At 43.3% G+C, this 21,244-nt stretch overlaps 1 protein-coding gene across 2 annotated transcripts in view; it reads right to left on the bottom strand.

Moving 5' to 3' along the window:
* Positions 1-20,635, bottom strand: part of LOC311148998 (guanine nucleotide-binding protein subunit alpha-14-like) — a gene marked incomplete at its 5' end in the record, with an annotated part of 49,989 nt that extends 29,354 nt beyond the window's left edge. The window contains 2 exons of one of the 2 annotated variants that reach the window (XM_084186056.1): positions 19,774-19,931; positions 20,344-20,635. In XM_084186056.1, the coding sequence (XP_084042182.1) occupies positions 19,774-19,921 (148 nt within the window). Of the gene's footprint in view, positions 1-19,773; positions 19,973-20,343 lie in introns of those variants that run through there. The other variant, XM_084186055.1, reaches the window with a different exon arrangement.
* Between the last annotated feature and the right edge of the window lie 609 nt (positions 20,636-21,244).

The following is a 21,244-nucleotide window of genomic DNA, read 5'->3' as shown; positions in this document are numbered from 1 at the left end:
TTATGACCGACGACACTGATAATATACAGTTGGCTGGGTTTTCCATGTATCGGCAGGACAGAACAGCTACGTCCGGTAAGACGAGGGGTGGTGTGTGTCTATTTGTCAATAACAGCTGGTGCACGATGTCTAATATTAAGGAAGTCTCGAGGTATTGCCTGCCTGAGGTAGAGTACCTTATGATAAGCTGTAGACCACACTATCTACCAAGAGAGTTTTCATCTATATTTTCGTAGCCTTCTATTTACCACCACAAACCGATGCTGGCACTAAGACCGCACTCAATGAGCTGTATAAGGCCATAAGCAAACAAGAAAATGCTCATCCAGAACGGCACTCCTAGTGGCCGGGGACTTTAATGCAGTTAAATTTAAATCAGTTTTACATCATTTCTACCAGCATGTTACATGTGCAACCAGAGGAAAAAAAACTATAGACTACCATTACTCCACACACAGAGACGCATACAAAGCTCTCCCTCACCCTCCATTTGGCAAATCTGACCATAATTCTATCCTCCTGATTCCTGTTTATTAGCAAAAACTAAACCAGGAAGTACCAGTGACTCGCTCAATACGGAAGTGGTCAGATGACTCGGATGCAACGCTACAGGACTGTCTTGCTAGCACAGACTGGAATATGTTCCGGGATTCATCCAACGGCATTGAGGAGTATACCACCTCAGTCAGCGGCTTCATCAATAAGTGCATCGACGACGTCATCCCCACAGTGACTGTACGTACATATCCCAACCAGAAGCCATGGATTACAGGCAACATCCGCACCGAGCTAAAGGCTAGAGCTGCCGCTTTCAAGGAGCGGGACACTAATCCGGACGCTTAAAAGACATCCCGCAATGCCCTCAGATGAACCATCAACCAGGCAAAGCGTCAATACAGGACTAAGATTGAATCCTACTACACCGGCTCTGACACTCATCGGATGTGGCAGGGCTTGCAAACTATTACGGACTACAAAGGGAAACTCAGCTGCAAGCTGCCCAGTGACGCGAGCCAACCAGACGAGCTATATGCCTTTATGCTCGCTTCGAGGCAAGCAACACTGAAGCATGCATGAGGGCACCAGCTGTTCGGGACAACTATGTGATCACACACTCCGTATGTGTGAGCAAGACCTTTAAACAGGCCAAAATTTAAATGGCCGTGGGGCCAGACGGATTACCAGGATGTGTACTCAGAGCATGCGCAGACCAACTGGCAAGTGTCTTCACTGACATTTTCAACCTCTCCCTGACCGAGTCTGTAATTCCTACATGTTTCAAGCAGACCACCATAGTCCCTGTGACCAAAAAAGTGAAGGTTATCTTCCTAAATGACTACTACCCCCTAGCACTCACGTCGGTAGCCATGAAGTGCTTTGAAAGGCTGGTCATGGTTCACATCAACACCATCATCCCGGGAAACCCTAGGCCCACTCCAATTCGCATACCGGCCCAACATATCCACAGATTACGCAATCTCCATCGTACTCCACACTGCCCTTTCCCACCTGGACAAAAGGAACACCTACAGTGAGGGAAAAAAGTATTTGATCCCCTTCTGATTATGTACGTTTGCCAACTAACAAAGAAATGATCAGTCTATAATTTTAATGGTAGGTTTATTTGAACAGTGAGAGACAGAATAACAACAACAAAAAATCCAGAAAAACGCATGTCAAAAATGTTATAAATTGATTTGCATTTTAATGAGGGAAATAAGTATTTGACCCCCTCTCAATCAGAAAGATTTGTCTCCCAGGTGTCTTTTATACAGGTAACGAGCTGAGATTAGGAGCACACTCTTAAAGGGAGTGCTCCTAATCTCAGTTTGTTACCTGTATAAAAGACACCTGTCCACAGAAGCAATCAATCAATCAGATTCCAAACTCTCCACCATGGCCAAGACCAAAGAGCTCTCCAAGGATGTCAGGGACAAGATTGTAGACATACACAAGGCTGGAATGGGCTACAAGACCATCGCCAAGCAGCTTGGTGAGAAGGTGACAACAGTTGATGCGATTATTCGCAAATGGAAGAAACACAAAAGACCTGTCAATCTCCCTCGGCCTGGGGCTCCATGCAAGATCTCACCTCGTGGAGTTGCAATGATCATGAGAACGGTGAGGAATCAGCCCAGAACTACACGGGAGGATCTTGTCAATGATCTCAAGGCAGCTGGGACCATAGTCACCAAGAAAACAATTGTTAACACACTATGCCGTGAAGGACTGAAATCCTGCAGCGCCCGCAAGGTCACCCTGCTCAAGAAAGCACACATACATGCCCGTCTGAAGTTTGCCAATGAACATCTGAATGATTCAGAGGAGAACTGGGTGAAAGTGTTGTGGTCAGATGAGACCAAAATCGAGCTCTTTGGCATCAACTCAACTCGTCGTGTTTGGAGGAGGAGGAATGCTGCCTATGACCCCAAGAACACCATCCCCACCGTCAAACATGGAGGTGGAAAAATTATGCCTTGGGGGTGTTTTACTGCTAAGGGGACAGGACAACTTCACCGTATCAAAGGGACGATGGATGGGGCCATGTACCGTCAAATCTTGGGTGAGAACCTCCTTCCCTCAGCCAGGGCATTGAAAATGGGTCGTGGATGGGTATTCCAGCATGACAATGACCCAAAACACACGGCCAAGGCAACAAAGGAGTGGCTCAAGAAGAAGCACATTAAGGTCCTGGAGTGGCCTAGGCAGTCTCCAGACCTTAATCCCATAGAAAATCTGTGGAGGGAGCTGAAGGTTCGAGTTGCCAAACGTCAGCCGCGAAACCTTAATGACTTGGAGAAGATCTGCAAAGAGGAGTGGAACAAAATCCCTCCTGAGATGTGTGCAAACCTGGTGGCCAACTACAAGAAACATCTGACCTCTGTGATTGCCAACAAGTGTTTTGCCACCAAGTACTAAGTCATGTTTTGCAGAGGGGTCAAATACTTATTTCCCTCATTAAAATGCAAATCAATTTATAACATTTTTGACATGCTTTTTTCTGGATTTTTTTGTTATTCTGTCTCTCACTATTCAAATAAACCTACCATTAAAATTATAGACTGATCATTTCTTTGTCAGTGGGCAAACGTACAAAATCAGCAGGGGATCAAATACTTTTTTTCCCTCACTGTATGTGAGAATATTCTTCATTGACTACAGCTCAGCGTTCAACACCATAGTGCACACAAAGCTCATCACTAAGCTAAGGACCCTGGGACTAAACACCTTCCTCTGCAACTGGATCCTGGACTTCCTGACGGGCCGCCCCAGGTGGTAAGGGTAGGGAACAACACATCTGCCACACTGATCCTCAACACGGGGGCCCCTCAGGGGTGTGTGCTTAGTCCCCTCCTGTACTCCCTGTTTACCCAAAACTGCGTGGCCGAGCACGACTCCAACACCATCATTAAGTTTGCTGACGACACAACTATAGGGAGGTCGTCAGAGACCTGGCAGTGTGGTGCCAGGACAACAACCTCTCCCTCAACGTGAGCAAGACAAAGGAGCTGATCGTGGACTACAGGAAAAGTAGGGCCGAACACGCCCCCATTCACATCGACGAGGATGTAGTATAGCGGGTCGAGAGTTTCAAGTTTCTTGTACCTGGGATAGGATAAAGTATTCCTTCTAACCCCCCCCCCCCCCCCCCCCCAAATTGTAAAGTGGTTATCCCACTGGCTATAGGGTGAACGCACCAATTTGTGAGTCGCTCTGGCTAAGAGCGTCTGCTAAATGACGTTAATGTGCCCTTGAGCAAGGCACTTAACCCTAATTGCTCCTGTAAGTCGCTCTGGTTAAGAGCGTCTGCTAAATGACTAAAATGTAAATGTAAAAAAATGACATCACCAACAAACTATCATGGTCCAAACACCAAGACAGTCGTGAAGAGGGCACGACAATGCCTTTTCCCCCTCAGGAGACTGAAAAGATTGGCATGGGTCCCCAGATCCTCAAAAAGTTATACAGCTGCACCATCGATATCATCCTGACCGATTGCATCACCGCCTGGTATGGCAACTGCTCGGCATCTGACCGTAAGGCGCTACAGAGGGTAGTGCGTACAGCCAGATACATCACTTGGGCCAAGCTTCCTGCCATCCAGGACCTATATACTAGGCAGTGTCAGAGGAAGGCCCCAAAAAATGTCAAAGACTCCTGTCACCCAAGTCATAGACTGTTCTCTCTGCTATCTCACGGCAAGCGGTACCGGAGCACCAAGTCTAGGTCCTTAACACCTTCTACCCCCAAGCCATTAGACTGCTGAACAATTAATCAAATGGCCACCCAGACTACCCCCCCTTTGTTTTTACACTGCTGCTACTCACTGTTTATTACAGTGGCTTGCGAAAGTATTCATCCCCTTGGTTTTTTTCCTATTTTGTTGCCTTACAACCTGGAATTAAAATGAATTTTTAGGGGGTTTGTATCATTTGATTTACACAACATGCCTACCACTTTGAAGATGCAAAATATTTTTTGGGGTGAAACAAACAAGACAAAAAAAAGAAAATTTCAGCGTGCATAATTATTCACCCTATCCAAAGTCAATACTTTGTAGAGCAATTACAGCTGCAAATCTCTTGGGGTATGTCTCTATAAGCTTGGCACATCTAGCTACTGGGATTTTTGCCCATTCTTCAAGGCAAAACTGCTCCAGCTCCTTCAAGTTGGATGGGTTCCGCTGGTGTACAGCAATCTAAGTCATACCACAGATTCTCAATTGGATTGAGGTCTGGGCTTTGACTAGGCCATTCCAAGACATTTAAATGTTTCCCCTTAAACCACTCGAGTGTTGCTTTAGCAGTATGCTTAGGGTCATTGTCCTGCTGGAAGGTGAACCTCCGTCCCAGTCTCAAATCTCTGGAAGATTGAAACAGGTTTCCCTCAAGAATTTCCCTGTATTTAGCGCCATCCATCATTCCTTCAATTCTGACCAGTTTCCCAGTCCCTGCCGATGAAAAACATCCCCACAGCATGATGCTGCCACCACCATGCTTCACTGTGGGGATGGTGTTCTCGGGGTGGTGAGAGGTGTTGGGTTTGCGCCAGACAAAGCGTTTTCCTTAATGGCCAAAAAGCTCATTTTAGTCACATCTTACCAGAGTACCTTCTTCCATATGTTTGGGGTGTCTCCCACATGTCTTTTGGCGAACACTAAACGTGTTTGCTTCATTTTTTCTTTAAGCAATGGCTTTTTTCTGGCCACTCTTCCATAAAGCCCAGCTCTGTGGAGTGTACGGCTTAAAGTGGTCGTATGGACAGATACTCCAATCTCCGCTGTGGAGCTTTGCAGCTCCTTCAGGGTTATCTTTGGGGTCTTTGTTGCCTCTCTGATTATTGCCCTCCTTGCCTGGTCCGTGGGTTTTGGTGGGCAGCCCTCTCTTGGCAGGTTTGTTGTGGTGCCATATTCTTTCAATTTTTTAATAATGGATTTAATGGTGCTCTGTGGGATGTTCAAAGTTTGATTATTTTTTATAACCCAACCCTGATCTGTACTTCTCCACAACTTTGTCCCTGACCTGTTTGGAGAGTTCCTAGGTCTTCATGGTGCCGCTTGCTTGGTGGTGCCCCTTGCTTAGTTGTGTTGCAGACTCTGGGGCCTTTCAGAACAGGTGTATATATACACTGAGATCATGTGACAGATCATGTGACACTTAGATAGCACACAGGGGGACTTTATTTAACTAATTATGTGACTTCTGAAGGTAATTGTTTGCACCAGATCTTATTTAGGGGCTTCATAGCAAAGGGGGTGAATACATATGCACGCACCACTTTTCTGTTAGTTATTTTTTAGAATTTTCTGAAACAAGTTATTTTTTTCATTGCACTTCACCAATTGTAACGACTTCCTCCGAAGCTGCCTCCTCTCCTTGTTCGGGCAGGCTTCGGCGTTCGTCGTCACCTGCCTTCTAGCCACTACCGCTCCTCATCTCATCATTCCATTTGTTTTGTCTTGTTTTTACACACACCTGGTTCATATCCCTTCATCAGTCCATGTATAAGTATTCCCTCTGCCCCCCATGTCTTTGTATGTGATTGTTTCCATGTGGAGGTGTCGACAGCTCGGTGGAGCTTTATGTACTGTTTTCGCCGGGATATTTCACACGTGTTTTGTTTTCCCCAGTGCGCCGTTATACCGCACTGTAGTTGTTTTACGCATTTGCTGCGAACCACTGTATTGGCCAAATAAACCATTTACTCTGTGTTTCACACCTCCTGCGCCTGACTCCGTCCAAATCACTACTACAGAATCACACACCCAAACAGCATGGTCCGGGAGCATTCCAAAATGTTAGCCAGCTTTGGCAAAACTATGGATTGGGTCCTCCAGGTCATCCAGCGCCTTGAGAGGAGAGGACCCATTCCTGCGGAACCAGCTGAGCGACCGGATCCAGCCACCCACACCCCAGCACCCAGAGGTATTCACCTGTCTCGACAAAGGGAATATGACGGGACAGCGGCCCGCTGCCAGGGTTTCCTCCTGCAGCTGGACCTCTATTTCACCACCATCAGCCAGGCTCCATCAGATAGGGAGAAGGTGTCCGCTCTCATCTCCTGCCTCTCGGGGAAAGCCCTGGAGTGGGCCAACGCGGTCTGGAGTAAAGGAGGAGACTCTTTGGACTACTACGGTGAGTTCGCTCGCCTCTTCCGGGCAGTCTTCGATTATCCCCCCGAAGGAAGAGAGGCAGGCGAGCGTCTGGTCCATCTGAGGCAGGGGACGAAGACCGCACAAGACTTTGCCCTGGAGTTTCGAACTCTAGCGGCTGGATCCGGGTGGAACGAGCGGGCCCTCATCGACCACTTCAGATGCAGCCTGTGTGAGGGCGTCCGAAGGGAGCTAGCCTGCCGGGATACCACGTTGACCTTCGACCAACTGGTAGATATGGCCATCCGGTTGGACAACCTGCTGGCTTCGAGAGGACGTCCTGGAAGGGGCCTGCCCGTTTCACCCCCCTTCAACCTGGATCACGTTCAGATGGAGCTGGGTGGTGCAGCGATCCAGGAGAACGGAGGACGACAGATCCAGTCAACTTCCCTGATTAAACTGTAGTTGCCCAGTGTAAAGCGCTAGTAGAGTCAGGCGCAGCTGGGAACTTTATGGACAGGTCTTTAGCTAATAGTCTACGTATTACATTGGTACCCCTGTCCATTCAATTGCCCATCAAAGCGCTTGACAGTCGACCATTAGGGTCAGGTTTTGTTAGGGAGGTTACAGCACCAGTCACTATGATTACGCAGGAGACCCATAGGGAGCAAATCACCTTTTATATTATTGAGTCCCCTGATTTCCCTGTTGTGTTGGGCTTTCCCTGGCTAGCACTACACGACCCCACCTTTTCATGGCCGCAGAGGGTTCTCATGGGGTGGTCGCGAGAGTGTCAGGGTAGGTGTCTAGCTGTTTCCGTTGGTGCTACCACGGTGGAAAGTCCATACACTACCTCCACCGTGCACATTTCCCCCGAATACCTCAACTTGGTGCATGCATTTCCCAAAACGCAGGAGACCAAATTACCACCCCATCGGGCGGGGATTGCGCGATAATCCTCTGGTTAGACACTGTGCCTCCCAGGAGTCATGTATATCCCCTGTCGCAGGCTGAAACGGAGGCTATGGACCAGGGGTTCATATGTCCCTCCACTTCACCCGCCTCCTCAAGTTTCTTTTTCGTGAAGAAGAAAGACAAGGGTCTGCACCCTTGCATTGATTACCGTGCACTTAATCAAACTACCATTCGCTATAGTTACCCTCTACCCCTCATCTCCCCTGTTATCAAATCAATGCATGGGGCGCACTTCTTCACGAAATTAGATCTCAGGAGTGTGTACAACCTGGTACGTGTCCGGGAAGAGTGGAAGACAGCTTTTAGCACAACCACGGGGCATTATGAATACCTGGTGATGTCGTACAGGTTGATGAATGCTCCATCAGTCTTCCAGTCCTTTGTGAACGAGGTGTTTCGGGACATGCTTGGTTGCGGTGTGGTGGTCTACATTGATGACATCCTGGTGTATTCCGCTACGCGCACCGAGCATGTGTCCCTGGTTCGTAGAGTGCTGGGCCGACTGTTGGAGCATGACCTGTATACCAAGGCAGAAAAGTGTCTGTTCTTCCAACAATACGTCTCCTTCCTCAGATACCACATCACAACCTTAGGTGTGGAGATGGAGGGAGACCGCATTTCAGCCGTGCGTAATTGGCCGACTCCAACCACGGTAAAGGAGGTGCAGCGCTTCATTGGCTTTGCCAATTACTATCGGAGGTTTATCCGGGGCTTTGGCAAGGACGCAGCCCCCATCACCTCTCTGCTGAAGGGTGGGCCGTCACGGCTCCGCTGGTCTGCTGAGGCTGACAGGGCTTTCAGTAACCTGAGGGCACTGTTCACCTCAGCCCCGGTACTGGCCCATCCCGATCCATCATTGCCGTTCGTAGTGGAGGTGGATGCGTCCGAGGTAGGGGTAGGCGCTGTCCTATCCCAACGCTTGGGCACGCCACCCAAGCTCTGCCCCTGTGCCTTCTTCTCTAAGAAGCTCAGCCCGGCGGAGCAGAACTATGACGTTGGTGATCGGGAGCTGTTGGCTGTTGTCAGAGCCATGACAGTGTGGAGGCACTGGCTCGAGGGAGCAAAACACCCATTCCTCGTCTGGACTGACCACCGTAACCTGGAGTAAATCCGGGCAGCGAGGAGGCTGAACCCTCGCCAGGCCAGGTGGGCATTGTTCTTCACCCGATTTGATTTCACGCTGTCCTTTATACCAGGCACAAAGAACGTGAAGGCAGACGCACTGTCACGGCTGTACGACACAGAGGAGAGGCACATAGACAACACCCCCATACTCCCGGCCTCCTGCATTGTGGCGCCGGTAGTGTAGATGCGGACATAGAGCGGGTGTTACGCACAGAGCCATCTCCACCTCAGTGCCCAGCTGGGCTGCGTTACGTGCCGTCTAGTGTCCGTGATCGTCTTATCTATTGGGTACACACGTCCCCCTCCTCTGGTCACCCAGCCATCAGCCGTACAGTGTGCTGGTGGCCTACCTTGGCTAAGGACGTGAGGGTGTATGTCTCCTCCTGCTTGGTGTGCGCCCAGAGTAAGGCACCTAGGCACCTTCCAGCGGGTAAGTTACAACCCTTACCAGTTCCACAACGGCCATGGTCCCACTTATCGATTAATTCATAACTGATCTTCCCTTCTCTCAGGGTAACACCACCATCCTGGTCGTTGTGGACCACTTTTCTAAAGCCTGCCGCCTCCTTCCTCTGCCCGGTCTCCACACAGCCCTGCAGACTGCGGAGGCCCTGTTTACTCACGTCTTCCAGCACTACGGGGTGCCAGAGGACATAGTGTCTGACCGGGGTCCCAAGTTTACGTCTAGGGTCTGGAAGGCGTTCATGGAACGTCTGGGGGTCCCCTTGACTTTTTAAACATTTTGTTGTGTTACAGACTGAATTTATAATGGATTAAATTGAGATGTTGTGTCACTTGCCTACACACAATACCCCATAATGTCAAAGCAGAATTATGTTTTTAGAAATTGTGTATTCAAGGTTTAAAAAGTCTTCCAAATTTTGTAACTTCCACTTTAAAATGTCAGACTTGATTTGCCCCTTCAAAAAATGTATAACCCCCTACAATAAAATGTATATTACTTATAATCCACATAATAATTCACATTTCCTGTTGCTGCAGGATTATTTTCCTGCTGTTGCAAACTGGCTCAAATTAAGATCCTACATCTGTAATAAGTTGCATGGACTCACTCTGTGTGCAATAATAGTGTTTCAAATGATTTTGTAATGATACCTCATCTCTGTACCCCACACATACAATTATATTTAAGGTTCTTCAGTCTAGCAGTGAATTTCAAACACAGATTCAACCACAAAGACCACAGAGGTTTTCCAATGCCTCACAAAGAAGGGCACCTATTGGTAGATGGGTTAAAAAAAGCAGACATTGAATATCCCTTTGAGCATGGTAAAGTTATTAATTACACTTGGATGTTATATCAATACACCCAGTCACTACAAGGATACAGACATCCTTCCTAACTCAGTTGCCGGAGAGGAAGGAAACCGCTCAGGGATTTCACCATGAGGCCAATGGTAACTTTAAAACTGTTACAGTGTTTAATAATAATAATATGCCATTTAGCAGACGCTTTTATCCAAAGCAACTTACAGTCATGCGTGCATACATTTTTTTTTGTGTATGGGTGGTCCCGGGGATCGAACCCACTATCTTGGCGTTACAAGCGCCGTGCTCTACCAGCTGAGCTACAGAGGACCACAAATAAAAGTGTTTAATGGCTGTGATAGCAGAAAACTGAGGATGGATCAACAACATTGTAGTTACTCCACAATACTAAACTAAATGACAGAGTGAAAAGAAGGAAGCCTGTACAGAAAAAAAAATATTCCCAAACATGCATCCTGTTTGCAATAAGGCACTAAAGTAAAACTGAAAAATATGTGGCAATAAACAATTATTATGTCCTGAATACAAAGCATTATGTTTGGGACAAATCCAACACATCATATTTTCAAGCATGGTGGTGGCTGCATCATGTTATGGGTATGCTTGTCATCGGCAAGGACTAGGGAGGGTTTTATTTGGGATAAAAAGAAACGGAATAGAGCTAAGCACAGGCAAAATCCTAGAGGAAAACCTGGTTAAGTCTGCTTTCCAACAGACACTGGGAGACAAATTCACCATTCAGCAGGACAATAACCTAAAACACAAGGCCAAATATACACTGGAGTTGCTTACCAAGACGACATTTAATGTTCCTGATTTTCCTAGTTACAGTTTTGACTTAAATCGGCTTGAAAATCTATGGCAAGACCTGAAAATGGTTCTCTAGCAATGATCAACAACCAATTTGACAGAGCTTGAAGAATTTAGAAAAGAGAAATGGGCAGATATTGTACAATCAAGGTGTGGAAAGCTCTTAGAGACTTACCCAGAAAGACTCACAGCTGTTATTGTTTCCAAAGTTGCTTTTACAAAGTATTGACTCAGGGGTTTGAATTCTTAAATTAAATATTTCTGTATTTCTAAAAGCATGTTTTCACTTTGTCATTATGGGGTATTGCATGTAGATGGGTGACCAAATTGATTTAAGAAATGTTGAATTCAGGCTGTAACACAACAAAATGTGGAATAAGTCAGGCGGCATGAATACTTTCAGAAGACACTGTAATTACATGCCCATCTAGTGACCTCTTGGCACACCTGATCAAGGCATTGTAATTTTTTTTATATTTTTTTATATGATGACTCATATCAAATTGTTAATCTAGCTCTATGATGTTTGGCTGTAATGCCACATAGCACACATTTCACACATATGTAAACAACCTTGCAACAATCTCAGTAGGTTTCAAAGCTATTGTTATTGCAGTTGGCACAATAACTTTAATATGTGAAGCAGATGCAAATGTTTACTCATGTTGTGTCCCTTGGACCTTGGGGGATGGGGCTGTATGAGATAGTTACTGGGTAGAGGGGACATTGCCGGCGGTTTCCCACTATAGGGTCACCATCTCAAGTGGCAAGGGTGGCAGTTCAATATTGGTTGCTTATAGTTTACGTGTCCACTGTCCACCTTCATAGGTAATTGTCTAAGAGGTTTGGAGGGTGGGTGCTCCATATGTTAAGCAGCCAAGTTAACTATAGTGTATAGCCAAGTTTTGAGGATAAACCCTTTAGAATATAATAAAATATATATGTTTACAATTCCCATCTACAAAATTAGTAGAAATCCTATAGGAGAAAAAACATTTTAATCCTATAGGATCATATAGTATTCCAATACAAGGATCACAATATATTCCAATAGAAAAATCCTATCAGATTTTGGAACCAGTCCTATTGGACTCCAATAGGATTCTATCCTATAAGATTTGATATACAAGGATCTAATAGAAAAATCCCATCAGTGTTCTGGAGTCTGGAGTCAGGACCAAATATGCACATTGCGCATGAAAGAATAGTGAAGACATGAGACACACAGCTCAAAAAGATCCCCTATTGATATTTTTTAAGGACAATACAATATCCTACCTAGACTAGCCTACAACACCACAATGCGATGAATAATTCCATTATTGTTTTCAAGTGAGTACAAAATTCTACTCTAGGCTGCAGTGAAAATATCATTTGAATAACGGCGCAAAAGCCCTGTAATTTGATTGTTTCATTTCATTTCGATTAGTTGTGAGTCTACTCTCTACAGTTGAAAAGGTCTAGAAAGGCACAGTAGCAGGTCAGTCTGGCTGTATTTTTACTTCTGATACTGAGATGCGCTGTCTGTTGCGGATCTAAATATGATTTAGTTTGAAGGTTCGGAGTCTGTATTTAAGAAGCATATGAGTACAAGTTATGGAAAGGAAGCTCTATCCAACTAAAATCACATTTAATTGAAGAAAGAAAATCATAAAATACAGTGTTACAAGTACACAGCATATGAAGAGGATGGGAACATTTTCATGACTCCGAAATTGTGTTCTGTGTCCTGATTGTTTTTTTTATCCAATTATGGTCAAACAAAAAAAACAACGCTAAACCACAACTATGCCCTGGTGGCGCAGAGGAGAGATTGCAGGTTCAATCCCACATATTCTCTAACCATGTTTCTTTAGAAAAATACCAGTGAAATTGAGGCTCAGATATACTCTACAAAAAGAGAGGATGTCTTTATTTCGTCCAGATTTATAAATCCAGTCAGAAATGCAGAATTTAGATTACCTGTAAAAAATAAAATAAAAATTGTATAACATGACTGTTCAACTTTTTAAATGCACCTGATATGATTCCTACTTTGAGACGCATTTATTATTATTTATTTTTTTAGGCGGTAGATCAGCTTTAATATTGCAGATAGATTTCCATCAATGTAATTACCTGCATCATTTCCAATCCCACATATATATTTTTTGCAAACATACACTACCAGAAGATAGCCCTATTTGGTAAAAGACCAAGTCCATATTATGGCAAGAACAGCTCAAATAAGCAAAGAGAAACGACAGTCCATCATTACTTTAAGACATGAAGGTCAGTCAATATGGAACATTTCAAGAACTTTGAACGTTTCTTCAAGTGCTGTCGCAAAAGCCACCAAGAGCTATGATGAAACTTGCTTTCATGAGGACCCCCACAGGAATGGAAGACCCAGAGTTACCTCTGCTGCAGAGGATAAGTTCATTAGAGTTACTAACCTCAGAAATTGCAGCCCAAATAAATGCTTCACCGAGTTCAAGTAACAGACACATCTCAACATCAACTGTTCAGAGGAGACTGCGTGAATCAGGCCTTCATGGTCGAATTGCTGCAAAGAAACCACTACTAAAGGACACCAATAAGAAGAAGAGACTTGCTTGGGCCAAGAAACACGAGCAATGGACATTAGACCAGTGGAAATTTGTCCTTTGGTCTGGAGTCCAAATTGTAGATTTTTGGTTCCAACAGCTGTGGCTTTGTGAGACGCGTGTGGGTGAACGGATGATCTCCGCATGTCTATTTCCCACCGTAAAGCATGGAGGAGGAAGTGTTATGGTGTGGGGGTGCTTTGCTGGTGACACTGTCTGTGATTTATTTAGAATTCAAGGCCCACTTAACCAGCATGGCTACCACAGCATTCTGCAGCGATACACCATCCCATCTGGTTTGGGTTTAGTGGGACTATAATTTGTTTTTCAACAGGACAATGACCCAACACACCTCCAGGCTGTGTAAAGGCTATTTTACCAAGAAGGAGAGTGATGGAGTGCTGCATCAGATTACCTGGCCTCCACAATCCCCCGACCTCAACCCAATTGAGATGGTTTGGGATGAGTCGTACTGCAGAGTGAAGGAAAAGCAGCCAACAAGTGCTCAGCATATCTGAGAAGTCCTTCAAGACTGTTGGAAAAGCATTCCAGGTGAAGCTGGTTGAGAGAATGCCAAGAGTGTGCAAAGCTGTCATCTAACACTTTTTTGGTTACTACATGATTCCATGTGTGTTATTTCATAGTTTTGATGTCTTCACTATTATTCTACAATGTAGAAAATAGTAAAAATAAAGAAAAACCCTGAAATGAGTATGTGTGTCCAAACTTTGACTGGTACAGTACCAGTCAAAGGTTTGGACACATATAGATATATACAGTACCAGTCAAAAGTTTGGACACACCTACTCATTCAATCTACACACAATACCCAATGTCAAAGCAAAAACAGATTTGTATAAATCTTTGCTGATTTATTAAAAATAAAAAACGGAAATATCACATTTACATAAGTATTCATACCCTTTACTCAGTACTTTGTTGAAGCACCTTTGGCAGCGATTACAGCCTCGAGTCTTCTTGGGTATGACTCTACAAGCTTGGCACACCTGTATTTGGGGAGTTTCTGCCATTCTTCTCTGCAGATCCTCTCAAGCTCTGTCAGGTTGGATGGGGATCGTCGCTGCACAGCTATTTTCAGGTCTCTCCAGAGTTGTTCGATTGGGTTCAAGTCCAGGCTCTGGCTGGGCCACTCAAGGACATTCAGAGACTTGTCCCGAAGCCACTCCTGTGTTGTCTTGGCTGTGTGCTTAGGGTCGTTGTCCTGTTGGAAGGTGAACCTTCACCCCAGTCTGAGCTCCTGAGCGCTCTGCAGCAGGTTTTCATCAAGGATCTCTCTGTACTTTGCTCCGTTCATCTTTCCCTCAATCCTGAATAGTCTCCCAGTCCCTGCCGCTGAAAGACATTCCCACAGCATGATGCCAGCTTTCCTCCAGACATGACGCTTCGCATTCAGGCCAAAGAGTTCAATCTTGGTTTCATTAGACCAGAGAATCTTGTTTCTCATGGTCTGAGAGTCCTTTAGGTGCCCTTTGGCAAACTCCAAGTGGGCTGTCATGTGCCTTTTACTGAGGAGTGGCTTCCGTCTGGCCACTACCATAAAGGCCTGATTGGTGGAGTGCTGCAGAGATGGTTGTCCTTTCTGAATGCACTGTATAACATTCTATTGGTTGCAAGAATTTTGTACAATAATTTAAATTGAAAATTCTAAGTTTTGAATCCGGCCTTTTGTGTATCAGTTCATAAACCATGTGCCATCTCTTCCCAACTATTTTGCAATCTATTTGGCACAGCTGTCAATTTTTTGTTCCTTACATTAAACTGGTATACTTTTTTATTTATCACAATTTTCTTTAACCAATTTTTGTCTTTAATGTAGCCCTGTGTAGCTCAGATGGTAGAGCATGGCGTTTGCAACGCCAGGGTTGTGGGTTCGTTTCCCACGGGGGGCCAGTATAATTTTATTTTTTATTTTTTAATGTATGCTCTCACTAACTGTAAGTCGCTCTGGATAAGAGCATCTGCTAAATGACTAAAATGTAAATGCAGGGCCAACAGACAAGTTCCTTACTTTTTCCCCCTTCCACTTGCCTCTTCCATTTTTGTGGTAATGCAGCAATTAGTTGGTTGTAATGTTGGGTAGACATTTCCATATATTTTTGTTAGCTGCATGTGTGTCATCTCCACCAGTCCTATTTATGATATAATTTACAAAGATTATACCTTTTTAAAACATTTTTTACAAAAAGTATGCTTTTTCTAATCAATTAGTATATTTGAGTTTAACCATAATATTTGTTGTATTATTTTCTGATGGATTAAACCGAAATTGCAACACTTGATATGGTCCCCCCTGCCTTATTTTTCATGATCTAAATAGCAAAAGTGATCCTAGATCAGCACTCATAGTCTTGGATACCTTGTAAGTATGGGCCCAGAAGTACGCAGCATATAAAGAGGATGGGTGACGTGATGGTGAATAACCCAGCTACCAGTATTTCCCTGGGTTAGTTACTCTATGTCTAAGAAGGCTAAAAAGGAAGCATGGAATTCCTGATTGACCATACTGCCATGGCTATATACTTAAAAAATACAAGAAAATAGAGGTTCCCTGGTGGCACAGAGGATAAAATACCTGGCATAGGAACCAAACATTGCAGGTTCAAACCCAACATGTGCAGATTTTCAACATATGAAGTGTAAAAAAATATGGTTGTGTTTGTATGATTAAATGCTGTGTGTCTCTGTATCACCTACAATACAGTTCTCAAAAGCAAATTGCCTTTCAATCTGGAGAGAAACATAATGGGGATGTATTCCAATTTGTATGTTGTGGTAATATTAGGTAAAACTTAAATGTGACATTTTCTAAATGTTCTGCTGAGGGAATCTAAGACATGGTAAAATGTATATTGTGTGAACATCAATAGAATATTATGTTAAACCTAACACAACTATGCTATGACCGTCATAAAAACCGACTTATTTAATTCTTACAACATTAAAGAGAATGTCCTGTGTAACCTAACTTAAACATTGTATGAATGTCATCACAACAGCATATTTCGTGTTTTGGGAACGTAAACACAAAATTGTAATGTACCCACACTGTTCCCACAACCTAATTACAGTTGAAGTCGGAAGTTTACATACACCTTAGCCAAATACATTTAAATTCAGTTTTTCACAATTCCTGACATTTAATCCTAGTAAAATTCCCTGTCGTAGGTCAGTTAGGATCACCACTTCATTTTAAGAATGTGAAAAGTCAGAATAATAGTAAAGAGAATTATTTATTTCAGCTTTTTATTCTTTCATTACATTCCCAGTGGGTCAGAAGTTTACATACACTCAATTAGTATTTGGTAGCATTACCTTTAAATTGTTTAACTTGGGTCAAACGTTTTGGGTAGCCTTCCACAAGTTTCCCACAATAAGTTGGTTGAATTTTGGCCCATTCCTCCTGACAGAGCTGGTGAAACTGAGTCAGGTTTGTAGGCCTCCTTGCTCGCACACACTTTTACAGTTCTGCCCACACATTTTCTATAGGATTGAGGTCAGGGCTTTGTGATGGCCACTCCAATACCTTGACTTTGTTGTCCTTAAGACATTTTGCCACAACTTTGGAAGTATGCTTGGGGTCATTGTCCATTTGGAAGACCCATTTGCGACCCAGCTTTAACTTCCTGACTGATGTCTTGAGATGTTGCTTCAATATATCCACATAATTTTCCTTCCTCATGATGCCATCTATTTTGTGAAGTGCACCAGTCCCTCCTGCAGCAAAGCACCCCCACAGCATGATGCTGCCACCCCCGTGCTTCACGGTTGGGATGGTGTTCTTCGGCTTGCAAGCTTCCCCCAAACAGTTCTATTTTTGTTTCATCAGACCAGAGGACATACGATCTTTGTCCCCATGTGCAGTTACAAACCATAGTCTGGATTTTTTACAGTGGTTTTGGAGCAGTGCCTTCTTCCTTGCTGAGCGGCCTTTCAGGTTATGTTGATATAGGACTTGTTTTACTGTGGATATAGATACTTTTGTACCCGTTTCCTCCAGCATCTTCACAAGGTCCTTTGCTGTTGTTCTGTGATTGATTTGCACTTTTCGCACCAAAGTACGTTCATCTGTAGGAGACAGAACACGTCTCCATCCTGAGCGGTATGACGGCTGCGTGGTCCCATGGTGTTTATACTTGCGTACTATTGTTTGTACAGATGAACGTGGTACCTTCAGGCATTTGGAAATTGCTCCCAAGGATGAACCAGACTTGTGGAGGTCTATTTTTTTTTTTCTGAGGTCTTGGCTGATTTCTTTTCATTTTCCCATGATGTCAAGCAAAGAGGCACTGAGTTTGAAGGTAAGCCTTGAAATACATCCACAGGTACACCTCCAATTAACTCAAATGATGTCAATTAGCCTATCAGAAGCTTCTAAAGCCATGACATCATTTTCTGGAATTTTCCATGCTGTTTAAAGGCACTAAGTCAACTTAGTGTATGTAAACTTCTGACCCATTGGAATTGTGATACAGTGAATTATAAGTGACATAATCTGTCTGTAAACAATTGTTGGAAAAATTACTTGCGTCATGCACAAAGTAGATGTCCTAACCGACTTGCCAAAACTATAGTTTGTTAACAAGACATTTGTGGAGTGGTTAAAAAACGAGTTTTAATGACTCCAACCTAAGTGTATGTAAACTTCCGACTTCAACTGTACATGTTCTGGGAACCTTTAAGAACTTTGAAAGGCTGTTTTGTCAACATTACTGATACAAACATTATCTGAATGACAGCACAACTGGACAGTTTTTGCATTTTGGGAACATATCTCTTGTCATGTCCCCACAATGTTACCACAACCTAATGAAACATTCTGGGAACCTTTAAAGAACAGACATAATGTGTTCTGGGAATGTTCTTGCAACATCGGCCAAAAGTTTTATACATAAATAATTAAAAATAAATTAAAAAGCTCTCTTTTGGGGAATGTTCTGTGGTGGTTGTTACAGATGTTGTGCACAACATTTTTGTGAATGTTACGAGAACATTCCAAGGATATTTCATATAAAACATTTTTGATAATTAAATAGATTTGATCAAAAACATTCTCTGAATGTTTTGGGGATGTTATCATCCTAATGTTAGATAAAACCCTAACTAGAATTTGATGGGAATCTTAGCTAATGTTCTGGAAATGTTCCCGGTTTGCTGGGTAATGTCTATGCGTTATTATATCTCAAGCGGACATTTGCCATTGGCTACACGGAGTCGCATTATGAGAACTCCCCCTGGTTTTAATGTCTATGGAAATCCCATGCAGCATAGTTTACAAGTTTGAACACTGATATGTGAGATTAGGCTGATAGAAATCCTCATTATTTCGCTTAATGAATGTTTTATTTGAGCGTCAATATTTCTATATAGCCTAAACTTTCTCGTTCTGAACTTCTAACGCCAGTGGGACGGGTGTGGCTTCGTGACAATGACCAAGAGCAGCTCCTGACCGTTTTGACATCTCCAATGCAGTTACACCTCCGACACCGTAGAAACATCCAACAAGCGCTCACAGTCTCACGTTAGAATTAGACGTTCATACATGTTTCTCAAATGTAACATTTCAAAGTTATTCCAAACTTCAAATTTCGAAGTGTTTGTTTACTTCTCTGTATCGTTCCAAGGTTACATTTAGGCATTAACTCCCAATTCTTAACGTTAGGCATTAACTCAGAATGGTTAAGGTAAGGGTTAAGGTTTGGGATAGGCTTAAAACCAAAATATTTAAAAACAACTTTATATTGCTGGATTCGAACATACAACACTTGGAACCATTGGCAGATGCTTTAAGCCCTAGCAAAATCAAAGCCAACTTGAAGGTAACAGCGCTCACTGTTGGCCCTAGTGGCCGGTTTCCAAGTCATCCCCCGACATCCTCAGACTTGGATGGACGTCTAATACTGACTTGTGTGATACAAGTCAATATTCACTTGGGTGACCTGCCTGAAAACATAGGCTATGACGGTGTCGTCTATCGCTGGATAACACTAAATCTGATTAAATCTAGGTCTAAGTGTACGCCTCATGCATTCCTTACCCCCTAAAGTTATTTTGTACTCCCAGTCCTGGTGTCCTCAGTAGCTTATCTAAAATAATGCATGGTTTTGGATTCTTTCTCAAAACATTGTTTGTTTTTGTAGTTAAATGCATAATTTTGCTGTTCTCATCATGGTTTTAGATGGGTGAAAAGAAGGCTTCAAATTCTTCTTCAGGTTATTCAATAATAATAATAATAATACGTTCTTAGACCAAAGAGCGAAGGAAGAAAAACTTCAAGTTTTGTAATGACACTGGTGAGCAATGGCCCTTCTGTGGGCTATAATAAACATAATAGACTTCAAGTCCATAGAAAGGAAGACAGAAGATGGAGCTACTGACCGAGTAAAATAACTTTGATTTCTTTGCGTTCTCTCTTCTTCTGCTGTCGGAGAATGCTCTGAATCTCCTTGTCAATAGCAATAGTCCTCCTCTCTTCATCGTCCAGGCAACAAACGCAGGTCCGACGGCACCATTGCCAGCACGCCATATCAAACTCACTAAAATAGGTTGATAAATAGATGTGTTTATAAATAGGCATACTATATTTCTCACGCTAAACCCAATCAAGTTGGCAGACGAGCACAAAATTGAGTCGTTCACCTGTGCACCGGGAAATTATGAGTGGTGTTTTGTTCCTCAGAATCATAAACGTGATCATTGCATAATGTGCAATACTTGCACTGACACATTTCATTGTGTTACTGCTTCTTTATAACATTGAAACACACAAATGAGTCTCAATCATCAGACACAGATTGATTTTACTCTACTTTTTTATTGCCTTTTTTATTATGGTCGTTAAATCACAATGAACTTTCCCGTTAGAAAACCTACGACAATTATTGTCATGAACAAACATGGAAGTTATTAAAAACAAATAAGTAATATGTTTTAATCAAAATGATTTACCTTTCAATGTGTCACACCCCTTGTAAAGCAGATAGGCCTACACCAGACTTTCGTTGCGCTCGATCCATTCTCCCCGTGTCTCTAATATATTTCGTTTCCGTTGCTTCCGTTGAAGCACGACAGAGTATTTCCCAGTTTCAATAACTTTTCGTCTCAAACAAATAAGCAGATCCGTGTTTGTGTCTAGGTGTTCCGTAGAATATGCAGGGTATGTAGTTTGGTGAAAACACTCTCAGTCAATGGAATGTGCCTTGAGTGACTGGACTACTGTGCTGCAGATAAAGTTTCGACTGAGGTTCATCCCTCTTTCGGCCTCTGCCACAGTAATTTTGAAAGCCTCATGTTTCATGTACGGAAAGGTTAAAAGTGATAATTACATGATGATAAATATAAGTACGACAGTGTCACATGAGAATGTTAAATGTATGACAACTTAAACAAAGAACACTCAATTGAAAACGTCCCTCAGGGACATTGCCTAGAATAAATCGTTTCAGACTTTTTTGGAGTAGGTTACTCAATTGTCCTATTTCAAACTAATATTTCTTATTCATAAGTACAGTGTCAATATACATACTTATCATTCTAAAAGCGTTTTTGATGTAAAATTAATTGCACAAGATGTATGTATTTGTCACTCCTCTCCCTATCCAACTTTCTGTATGTCAATCTTTTGTCTCAGCAGGCAGAACCGGTTAGTCGGGGATTTCATGCACTCTCCAACAGGTCTTAGATATTAAGATTGCCTGAGCTCCACATTGCCATGGGAACAAGGTGAGGTAAACCACTGCTGAGAAAGGGAGGGGAAGTGAGAACAATATTGTGAAGGGTGAGGACAGTAAGAGGAAAGTTCTCTTCTTTCTGCCAAATACAGTAAATTAGGTGACAATTGTGATAACCC

Source organism: Coregonus lavaretus (assembly GCF_964263955.1).
Source record: "Coregonus lavaretus genome assembly, chromosome: 21".
Lineage (NCBI taxonomy): Eukaryota > Metazoa > Chordata > Actinopteri > Salmoniformes > Salmonidae > Coregonus > Coregonus lavaretus.
Note: the sequence above shows the minus strand (reverse complement) of the source record. Positions and strands in the feature narration are given on the sequence as shown.